The 12207-nt window shown below is 38.5% G+C and overlaps 1 protein-coding gene across 6 annotated transcripts in view; it reads right to left on the bottom strand.

Annotated features, from left to right (window-relative positions):
- aopep (aminopeptidase O (putative)) overlaps positions 1–11673 on the bottom strand; it is a 339483-nt gene extending 327810 nt beyond the window's left edge. For all 6 annotated transcript variants that reach the window (XR_013580231.1, XR_013580232.1, XM_078568338.1 and 3 more), the window contains exons 1-2: positions 11555–11673; positions 8684–9680 (exon numbers count right to left, since the gene is read on the bottom strand). Coding sequence is in view for 4 of the 6 variants with exons in the window: in XM_078568338.1 (XP_078424464.1) it covers positions 8684–9501 (818 nt within the window). In the remaining 2 variants the exon portion in view is untranslated. The remainder of the gene's footprint in view (positions 1–8683; positions 9681–11554) is intronic.
- Between the last annotated feature and the right edge of the window lie 534 nt (positions 11674–12207).

The raw sequence follows: 12207 nt of genomic DNA, 5'->3' as shown, positions 1-12207 counted from the left end.
TGGTGAGTGACTTGGAGAGGAATTTCCAGGTGGTGGTGTTCCCATCTATCTGCTGCCCTTGTCCTTCTAGATGGTAGTGGTCGTGGATTTGGAAGGTGCTATCTAAGGAGCGTTGGTGAATTCCTGCAGTGCATATTGTAGATGGAACACACTGCTGATACTGTGTGTCGGTGGTGGAGGGAGTGAATGTTTGTGGATGTGGTGCCATTCAAGCAGGCTGCTTTGCCCTGGACGGTGTCAAGCTTCTTGAGTGTTGTGGGAGCTGCGCTCATCCAAGCAAGTGGGGAGTATTCCATCACACTCCTGACTTGTGCCTTGTAGATGGTGGACAGGCTTTGGGGAGTCAGGAAGTGAGTTACTTGTCGCACGATTCCTAGCCTCTGACCTGCTCTTGTAGCCACTGTATTTATATGACTAGTCCAGTTTCTGGTCAATGGTAACCCCCAGGATGTTAACAGTGGGGGATTCAGTCATGGTAATGCCATTGAACATCAAGGGCGATGGTTGGATTCTCTCTTGTTGGAGATGGTCATTGCCTGACACTTGTGTGACGTGAATGTTACTTGCCACTTGTCATCCCAAGCCGGGATATTGTCCAGGTCTTGCTGCATTTGGACATGGACTGCTTCAGTATCTGAGGAGTCGCAAATGGTGCTGAACATTGTGCAATCATCAGCAAACATCCCCACTTCTGACCTTATATTGGAAGGAAGGCCATTGATGAAGCAGCTGAAGATGGTTGAGCTGAGGACACTACCCTGAGTAACTCCTGCAGTGATGTCCTGGAGCTGAGATGACTGACCTCCAACAACCACAACCATCTTCCTTCGTGTTTGGTATGACTCCAACCAGCAGAGAGTTTCCCCGATTCCAGTTTTGCTCGGGCTCCTTGAAGCCGCACTCAGTCAAAAGCTGCCTTGATGTCAAGGGCAGTCAAAAGATTCAAACCAACAAAAACTGACAAATACTATAAGTATTTGATTTTAAAGAGAAACAGAATAGTGAAACCTTCCTTAAATATTTCTCAGTATATTCACAGTATTGTTATGATCCCAGCTGATGTTAATACTGGACAAGTCAAAGTGAAAACCGGAGTGAAAACTGTCTTGATAGATCCTAACTTTTGTTAGTAGAAACAGTGGGGGGGGGAAGTTACTGAACAAATTTACAGGAGATTGCTGATGAACTTTCAACACAAAAAATAAAATATTTAGTGAAACAAGAAAAATAAACTATATTACACCAGACAAAAAAGTTGGAAAGATCTCAATACAAACTCAAGCTGACTCAATTTCCCCAATACTCCTTTAGCCCAGCAAAGCCTTTACAAACACACAACCAGTGAAGACTTACCACTAGATTGACACAAAGACTCCTCACTTGGGACAGGCACCATGTGCAAATGATTTTCTTCTGGTGAATTCTTGAGTATTCACTTGATGCTTCTCACCTAACTTGTCTCTCTCCCTGAGACACCCAAAACCACACTCTAAACTCGCTGTTGTTTCAACTGCAGAGCAAACACATAAGTTCTCTAAACTAAGTCTCCCAGTAGCCTTGTAGCATTTCTTATCTGGAACCACTCTATCTTCCTTAACACAAAAATACAGAAATATAAAAATTCAACTTAAAAATGATATATTGCTCTTCACACCTGCCTGCAGAAAATAAAATGAAAAAGCTTCTTAAAGAGCTTTCATTTTCTATTAAACAATCCCCCCTTATTAATCTCTATTTTAATTATACAGAACAATGTATTTACATCAAATATACAAGGTTACTTGACTATTCAATAATTATATTTCACATAAGCTCATTCTGATCACAACAACCATGTTCCTCCACATTTAAACTCTTGATAAGGCACCTGCTGTGATATTGTCTCTTTCCGCTACATGAATAATCTTCAAATTACATAGCATTAAACGCCAATGAAACAGTCTCAGATTCTTGGCATGAAATTTCGCTAGAAAGGTTAGTGGGTTATGGTCCGTATAAATAAGTCTCTGCAGAGTTGTTAGATCTTTAGATTTCAAAATGTTGTAGAGCCAAACTCAAAGTCTCTTTTTCCACCGTTGAATACTTTTTCTTAGAAATTGAGTTCTTGCCAGCAAAATAACTAACTGGCCATTTGATCCCCATCTCATCCTCCTGTAAAAACAGTGCACCAACACCCATGTCGCTGGAGTAAACAGCCAGTTTGAAAGGCTTAGCAGAATTCGGCGCTACTAAAACCAATGCAGTAATCAGTTACAGCTTTCAAGCCATCAAAGGCACTTTGACACTTCTTTATTTATTCAAATTTCTTGCCCTTCTTTAACAAGCTTGTCAGAGGAACCACTGCAGTGCTGAAATTCAGAACAATCTTCCTGTAGAATCCACTCATGCCTATATACAGCAAAATTTCTCATTTTGTCTTACGCACTGGAAAATCCAAGATAGCCTTTAATTTTGCTGTTCTAGGCCTTGTCCTACAGTGTGGCCCAAATAAGTTATTTTCGCTTTGGAAAATTCACTTTTTGCCAAGTTTATGGCCAAATTGGCTCTTTGTAACCGATCAAACAATTTGTTCAAGTGTTGTGAATGTTCCTCCCAGGTTTGGCTGAACATAACCAAATCATCATTATATACCACACAGTGGCATAATCCTTCAATGACCTTGTTGATTAATCTTTGAAAAGTTGCGGGTACATTTTTCATTCTGAAAGGCATGACTTTACATTGATAAAGTCCATTCAGGGTTACAAAAGTTGATATTTCTTTTGCTATATTAGTTAATGGAACTTGCCAGTATCCCTTCAATAAATCAATTTTTGTAATGAATATTGCCTGTCCAATCTTTCCAACACTGTTTTCTAACCGTGGAATTAGATATAAATCTGCCTTTGCAACCGCATTAACTTTGTGATAATCTATGCATAATCTCTGCGACCCATCTGCTTTCAGCACCATTACAATAGGTGAGCTCCAGCTACTGTGGCCCGGTTCAATACTGTCATTTTCCATCATGAACTTGATCTCTTCCCTCACTTGAGCTAATTTCTCTGGATTTAATCTGTAAGGATGTTGCTTTATGAGTAACGCATCCCCTACATTAACATCATGAATGACCAAAAATATTTTCTCTGCCTATTCACACAAATCGATTTGTGAGTTTGTAACAGCTTTCTCAAGTCACCTCAACAGTTTTCTGGAAGGGAGCTTAATATTGCATCTAACTTTTTAAGCACCTACATATTATCTAATCTGATTACTGAAGGGGCACCTTTAGAATTTTCGATGTCAGATTCATGCTCCAAGTGTTCTGATATTTTTATTTCACTCCCTACTTCTTTTATTACTGTAAATACGCTCCTATTCTATCTTCCCTGTCATAATATTGCTTTAAAATGACACAATTGCTGACTTTTCCTCTCCTCTGGAGTACTCACTATGCAATTTACATCGAGTATCTTTTTGATTTGATAAGATCCAGTGAACCTCACTTTTAACGGTTCACCAGAGATAGGTAATAATACTAACACCTTATCTCCAGTGACAACATTTTGAGCTTTGGCCTTTTTATCAGCTATAACTTTCATTGTTTGTTGAGCGATTTTTAAATGCTCTTTGGCCAATTCACACGCTTTGGTTACTCTCTCCCGGAAATTTGACACATAGGTCAAAAGTATGGTCTCTGAGCTTTGATTTATAAATTTTTCCTTAATTAAATAAGGGGTCCTTTCACCTCTTGCCCATATATCAGTTCAAAAGGACTGAAGGGGTGGTAGATTTAAATCAGACATGAGGAGGAATTACTTTTCTCAAAGGGTCATGAATCTCTGGAATTCACTACTTCAGAGTGCAGTGGATGCCGGGACGCTGAATAAATTTGAGGAGATAGGCAGATTTTTAATTAGTAACGGGTTGAAAGGTTATGGGGAGAGGGCGGGAAATTGGAGTTGAGGCCGAAATGAGATCAGCCATGATCGTATTGAATGGTGGGGCAGGCTCGAGGGGCTGAATTGCCTACTCTTGCTCCTAGTTCTTATGTTCTTATGAATCCTGTAGATTCATTAAGGGCATTCCTAATGGCAAACAGTAAAAATGGAATTCCTTTATCCCAATCATAAGGACATTCCTGACAATAGGCTTTAATCATGGTCTTTAAAATTTGATGCCATCTTTTTAACGCTACTTGTGACTATAGATAAGCTAAAGACTTAAATTGTTTTATTCTCAAACTATTCATTATTTCTTTAAATATTTGTGACACAAAATTTGAGCCTTGATCTGATTATATCTCCTTAGGTAATCCATGTCTTGTAAAGAATTGAACTAACTTTTCCACTACCATTTTTGCTGTAATTGTCCCCAAAGGCACTGCCTCAGGAAATCTTAAAAGATTTAAAGATACTCAAAAGATACTGATTCCCACTTCTGGTTTTAAGTAGGGGTCCTACACAATCTACTAAGGCCCTGCTAAACGGTTCTTCAAAACCTGGTATCGGAATTACGGGTGCAGGTTTAATTGACGATTGGGGTTTCCCCACTACCTGACATGTATGATGTCTGGCAGAATTTAACCCCGTCTTTATGCAATCCCAGCCAATAAAAATGTTTCAGCATCTTAGCCCGCGTTTTCCTAATCCCTAAGTGACCTGCCACTAGAATTTCGTGAACCGCTTGTAAACTTTTGTTACGATACCCAGATGGAACTACCACCTGATGAACCACTACCCAGTCCTCATCAGCTGGTTTTTGAAGTGGTCTCCATTTCCTCATTGGCACTTAGTCTTTTAAATAATAACACTCAGGTACTGGCTCTGATTCAGTCTCCGAATGGGCTGTTTGATACAGCTCTCTCAACTAAGGATCAGCCTGTTGCATTTCTATTAAAGAAGATGGGCTAAACATGTTAGCCTCATTCTCTTTACCTTCATCGTTTTTGCTCAGGTTTTCAAAAATAGTGTCAGATAACTGAATTTCTACATCATCTCCCTTTTTCATAGTTTCTTCCTCTTCCTGTCTATTTTATGGACCTGAGGTCTAGTCACTACAAAGTCAGGAAACAACCCAGGATGTTCCTCCTGTAGTATCTCAGTTTCTTTCATTTCTACTGGTTGTTCCAACACCCTCGGTGAAGATAATATTTTTGAGTCAGCCAGGTCATTCCCCCAGATAAAATCAATTACTGTTATAGGCATTTCATGCACTACTCCAACTGTAACCTCTCCATTTACTAAATACTCTTTAATCCAACTCCATATAATGGAACTGCTTTTTAACATCTATGGAAACTTCCAATTAATATTTTTTCCTTCATTAACTCCTCTGGAAGCCAAATTGTATCATCAGCCAGCATCAGTGGCTGACTCTCTCCAGTGTCTCTCAATATCTTTACTGGTTTACCTCCTTGATTAGAAGAATAATGGAATACCTCTCCTCAATAAACAAAATCGTTAAACTCTTCCGTAATTAGTTTTTCTGAATTTACTTGACTAGCCTGAAGAATTGCCCCACCACTTTGGTAGATTCTAAGCCTTCACTGCGTATCTGCGCTATGGTTACTGTTTTGTCACTTGTCACCTTTCCAAAGTTAATTTTTCCTAAAGCTGAATTACTAGTCTCTCTTTCACCTTGTACCCCAAGCTTTTCTTAAGCCAGTTCATGCTGTCTGCATTCTCTTTCTCTTTGAAACTCTCTATCTCTTTCCTTATCTCTTTCTTCCTTTGCTAACTTCTCTCTCTGGAGGTCAAGTTCAAGCTTCTTCATTTCCATTGCTTTCAATCTTTCTTCTTCCTTTTCCTCTTTTTCCAATTCCAGTTTTTTCATCTCTTTTTCTATCTCAAGCTGCTTCATTTGCAAATGAATTTTGCTAACTCTAGCTGTGATACATCCCTTTCAGGTTTCTCTCCTTTTAATTCTAAATGCTGGGTTATTTCTTTAATCATATCATTCTTATGAAATCCTGCTTTTATTTCTACGTTCAATTTATCTGCTCACTCTGGTGGTGTAGCCTTAGTCAAGGATTTCAAATAATCAACTGCTTACATCTTCTCCCAGAAAAGTCTTAGCAACAATCAAACTGCTTTTGAGTTCCACCCAGTGCAATATACTCACAGCAAACGCCGTCCTTATGCCCAGTACCTCCATGTATTTGTTTCTTTAGGATTCACAGACCCCACTTAAATTCAAAGGTTTCTGATCTCGCAAGAGCCCCCACTTTGTTACGATCCTAGCTGATAATACTGGACAAGTCAGAGCCCAGAGTGAAACCTGGCTTGATAGATCCTCACTTTTATTTTGTAGAAACCATGGAGGAAAGTTACTGAATAAATTCACAGGAGTCTGCTGATGAACTTTCAACACAAAGAATAAAATATTTATTGAAACAAGAAAAATAAACTATATTACACCAGACAAAAAGGTTGGAAAGATCTCAATATAAACACGAGAAGATGATTCAATTTTCCCAATATTCCTTTACCCAACAATATCTTTACAGGCTCATAAACCAGTGAGGAGTTACCGCTAGATTGACACAAAGGTTTCTCGCTTGGGAGTGGCACACGTGCAAATGATTTTCTTCTGGTGGCTTTGAGTATTCTCTTGATGCTTCTCTCCCAACTCGTATCTCTCCCTGAGACACCCAAAACTACACTCTAAACTCACTATTGCTTCATCCCTGTCTTTCTCTGTGTCACTTGACCACTGTCACTAGGCAACAGCCCAGTTTTTTCTACTTTGTGTTTTTCTTCTCCAAAATCACTTAACTTCTAAGCCCTTTTTAACCCATGTCTTTAACTTCGGGGGTTGTATAACCTTATTAAAAATGTGCAATATATATATAAACAAACCCAAAAGACAGACCTTTCAGCCACGGGTCCACCCAGACATCTAGGCACCAAGGCTCATAAAATACCTTAGTGCAGCTGGAACCACGCTACCTTTCTTAACACAAAAATACATATACATAAAAACTCAACTTAAACATTATACATTGTTCCTCATAATATAAATAGAATGCCCAATATATGACTTTCTCACATCAGTAGCTGCGGAAAAAACACTCTGCTACATTCATTATTTAGAGGGTTTGAAGATGAGTTAAATCAGCATATCCTAAATATTTATATTTGGTTAACTGAAGTATCTTCATCCTACTTTGGTCCAAGCTCTAGCAATCAAAGACAGATAGAAAATAGGCCACAGTAATTTTTAAAATTAACCTGATTCTGTCCTAATGCTGTTCATTATGTAACTGAGTACACTGCCAAGCAGCATCAATCTGTGTCAGTTTATCCTTCAATGTTCAAGTACCATGCATTGAGTATCATAGAACATATGTGTAATTAGGAAGCTAGATTTGGGTGTAGTGAATATTAACAGACAACATACACACACTTTGATATTTTAATGCAATTTAGCTGATAAATATCCTATACTAAATAACCAAGACATATAATGTTAGTACCATATCTACTCTAAATAGACCTGAACCAAATGTTATGAGTTGATATTCAGTAATACTCCACAAGATTAAAATAGATAACATGGTAAAATTAATACACACTGTTCAAATACTGCAATAAAAATATCATGCAATATTTTTCATCCAAGCTAAATGATAACATATGAATGGCCAATGAAGAAAATTATGGGAGTAGCATTGTTTTAAATGTTACATTTTACTACCACAGAACAAATCATGAACACATTGTTTTGCAATGATTGGGTGGCTGCAGTAAGTTACACATTGGTCTTTCACCTCTGGAGCTGAGGATGAAAACATCCTTTGGTTGCCAGGTGGAAGAACCATACGTGAAATGTGTGTCAATAGTCTCATACTAGCTTCAGGTAGGCACACAGCCAAAGCATAAAACCATCCCATATTCATTTTGGTTGGTTTGGGGAATTGAAAATATGTTACACTGGTTTAGTAGGAGGAACTCCCTTAAGGCTGGGTCTAAGATACATTTGGGGAACTTTATTCTGCTTCATCTTCTATCATTAACATCCCTCACCTTGATGAAGCTTTTTGTCAATGTTATGTTCAAGTTGTAGGTTATTAGAAAAACATGTTATTGGGATTCCCAAAACGGAGTGCAGTCATAGTTAATGACTATGTCAAGGTTTTAAATAAGGTTTGCTAATAAACAAATAAATACTATTAACTCCAAATCATTGTAAGCTAATATGCATCAGCTTTATAGAAGCATACAAAGCAAAACATGGAATATTTTAGCCCATCTGCCATCCAAAGAAGCTTATATTAAATGTTACTAATATTTTAAGGCATTTGTGTCAATGTTACATACTTTAATTGCCACTGAAGCAAGTACTTGCTGAAGACTGTTATATAAAACACCCAGGTCCAAACCTATTGTATGTCATTGTAACCAGAAAGGTTAACCGATCTATCATATTTTGAAAGCACCTTCATAAAAATAGGTTCTAAAGAAAAAAAGGAAACAATATTCTCAAGGTTGCTTGAAGAAATTACAAAGTGCTGAGTGGAAAATAGATGCTTTATTTCATTGTTAAAACTGCCATTCACACATCTTCCATACATTATTTACCAAAAAAAACAGCTTGCGATCTGCATCATTAACTGATCAACAACTGCACCCGACAGCTCCATATGTGACAGAATAATACCAGACTCCAAACAAAAAGCAAATTGTATTTGAAAGTAACCAACCTGCCACTTTGGTCCTTGGTCCACCTCACCGAAACCCCCTCCGGCTTTGTTTCATAGCAGATCCTCAATACACGGGGGAAGTCTTTAGGAGTTTGTATTCCTAGTTTCTTTATTTTCAGGCTCCACATGTCAGTTTGGAACTGGAGTTCTCCACAGCCAGGCGCTTGACTGCACTGGAGGTAATAATAATGCTGTTCCTGCCAGCATTCTGCTGCTAAACCTAAAATATCATCCACAATGCTTCTCTGGACATCACTCTGCAGTCTCTGAGGATAAATGCCATTTTCTGGCTTGGGCATGTCCATTCTGATCAGTTTCTCAATACCTGCTGCAGCAATGACATTCACTTCTTCTACCTTATTCACTACAAGATCACAACAATCCAGCACCAGCACAAAATCCTCCCCATCACTGCAGTGTTCCCTTGTACCAGAAATTCCACTAGCCCACTCTTTGTTGCTATGGTTACAACTATTAACATTGGCAACTCTGCCACCACTATGCTTAGATAGATTGCATATCTTATCCACGGATGAACAAGCAGCAGCTCTTGCAGTGGGATTGCATGAAAGTCCAGGTTGCTCAGTTCCAAATAATGCCTGTGAGTGAGGACAGCAACCTGTTCCCACAGAGTCATATACATTTTTATATGCTTGGTTGGTTTCTAGGAAGAGGACAATGGTACTGTTGATGACTTTCCTGTTGAAGTTCACTGCCAGATCTAGCACATAGTGTCTGACTAGCATGTAACTAGTATTGGCCATGAGAGGAAGGTCATCTTCATTGGGGTCGAGAGCTGACTCTGTATTTTCATTCATAGTTAGAACAAGGAAGTGCTTGTCCGACAATACCCAAAATCATAAATGTAAATACAATCAGTGTTCCAGTGTTATAAGCATTCCCTGAATAATGCTTTGTTGTTTAAAAACACCCATGGCTTCTGTAAGCTGGTACTATGTCTTTTATGTGGTTGCTTGCTTTCTTTCTCTGTTAAAACCTGTGTACAAAAAAAGGAGAATTACCAGTTATGCAACTAATTTAACAGTCATCTCTGAAACTGCCCTTTGCTGGAATAAAGTTATGCTATGCAGAGAATTCTACTTTTATGTTTCCCTGCATTACAATGTTTATACAGAGTCCCAGTGCTTTTACAAGGGCTCATCGGTTAAATCTACAATGTTGGACCGTATGGAATCGTGCTGTTTATGTTACTGACTCTCTGCAGGATTCTTTTAAAAAGACACATTTGTTTTGGGAGAAGGGGGCGGGAAATCACATCTTGAACACATTAAAATATGAAGGCTGCTGTGAAGCTTAATTTGACAGCAAAGCCCCCGAGAGTTCACACTTTACAACCTCAGAGTTGGTACGAGCATGAAATCTACCTGGAGAGATGGGTTTATGTCATGCTGAGATTCAGGCTGCAGAAATATGCACATTTATATTTTCCAGTGGAGGTCAAGTTTAGGCAAAAGTTTGTTCAGCTCTAGCCTGTCAGAATAAACAGGTTATAAGCGACTGAATGTTATATCAGATAACATGGAATACAAGAGATTTGAGCAATAATAGAAAATAACCACTATGAATCAAGTAATTATTTGAATTCAGCGGAAAATTTTATTAGCATAAAAAGTTAGAAGTGAACCCTTCAAAGTTTTACAGAAGTCCTGGCTGAAATGCAGATAACAGAAAGGCAAAAGACACTGCAAAAAGGATGGAAATAAACACTAAAAACAAAGGGAAGGAAAACAAAGAGAAGCAGAATAAAGCAGCAACATGTTTTATATGTTGTACATGCTTTGCATGTGCGATGAAACAAGCATTAAGATAAAACGCGGGGGAAAAAATTAACTGTACAGTAAAAATCTGAAGCACTGTAATAACTGAAAGTTTTAAGATCACTGATCCATAAAACATGAAACTATATTTAATTGGGAAAGAGGACATATAATTTAAAATACAGTTAACTGAAAACATTTGAGAACATTTAATGGCATCTTTAAAAGAATAGTTTCAATGACCTTTAAAATCTAATTGCACCCATCATAAAGTGATTTAATTTAACCTGATGGTTGATGAATTACTGTGCAAAAGTCAAATAAAATGGCTAATGAAAATTGTAATCATAATAAGGAACATTTTGTACAATACACAATGGTTATAATTCATGTTTCTGCTGCATGGTGCAACACCTGCATGAAATTAAAACGTGCAGAAATTTGTTTTATATATAGAACTTTCTTCACTTCATCTTAGATTAAGGAAATAGCCTACAATTCTAAACATAACTGTTTTGACCCATTCAGTATTGAGGTCAGCTAAAGAAAGCTTTCCAATAATTGCATTTGGTTTTAAATCCGGGCAGCCGTTCGACAAGTTAATTGTTTTCATAACCTTTCAGTGAAAACAATGAACTTGCCTGAGAGCACAATGCCTAGTCTCCGGATGTAAGCTCGCATTTAAGACTGAATAGAAACAATAAAAGGCAGCGCCACAATGTGGTAATAAATGGTCTGCACACATACTTCCAGACGCAGGAATTTTTGTTACACATTCCAGAATACTTTTATGCACAAACTTACTTTAAAAAACATGCTTTGATTTTTTTTCGTTCAGAACACAGTAGCGCGATAATTATGAAGAACCTGATGCAAAGGGAAACTAAAAAAAGGTCTCCTACAATACATTCCGAATAGAGTGGTGAGTTTGGAGCATCTCTTCATATTTTATACTTCATTTAAAATCAGTAAACAAAGCAGTGATGGGGACAAAAGTCTGTTGTTAATGACTGACCACTGGGGTCCAGCAAAGCCAGTAAACCGCCACAAAGTGGCCACCGCATTACAAACTGGCGTCAACTCAGCCACTGACCTTATTCAACTCTTACTGTCTGCAGCTCTGAGAAATAAACCTAATGTCAACAGTCTGCAATCCACAGTCATCAGCAAAGGGTCAGTCCCGCCACCTCTTGTTACCTCCTCACATTCTCAGGCGCACTCGGGATGCGTCATCATTCCGCGCCTCCCCGGGAAACACCTACGATGATCCTTTGTCCCACCAGAGGGCGCCAGCAGGCGCTGTCAAAGACAAGAGCATGTTAGTGATCAGCTGTTCCAGGCAAAGGCCACTCTACATTGTTCCCCACTTCTGTTGATTCAACAATTAGTATTATATAGCCACTTTTGTCTGTGTGTGTGAAAATATGGGAGATTTTATTTTCAATGTGTCCGCTGTAGCTCAGTTGGTAGCGCTCTCACCTCTGAGTTACAAGGTTCTGCGTTCAAATCCTACTTAAGGCCTTAAACACAGCAATCAAATCTGACATTCCAGTTCAGTACTGAGGGAACATTTCACTGCTGGAGGTGCTGTCTTTCAGATGATATGTTAAATTGAGGTCTCATCTGCCTACTCGGGTGGATGTAAAAGATACCATGGCATTATTTCGAAGAAGAGCTGGGGAGCAATATAGGAACAGGAGTAGGCTATTCAGCATGCTGAGCCTGTTTCATCATTCAGTTCGATCA

Source organism: Cetorhinus maximus, chromosome 2 (genome assembly GCF_964194155.1).
Source record: "Cetorhinus maximus chromosome 2, sCetMax3.hap1.1, whole genome shotgun sequence".
NCBI lineage: Eukaryota > Metazoa > Chordata > Chondrichthyes > Lamniformes > Cetorhinidae > Cetorhinus > Cetorhinus maximus.
This window is presented reverse-complemented; position numbering and strand designations above follow the sequence as displayed.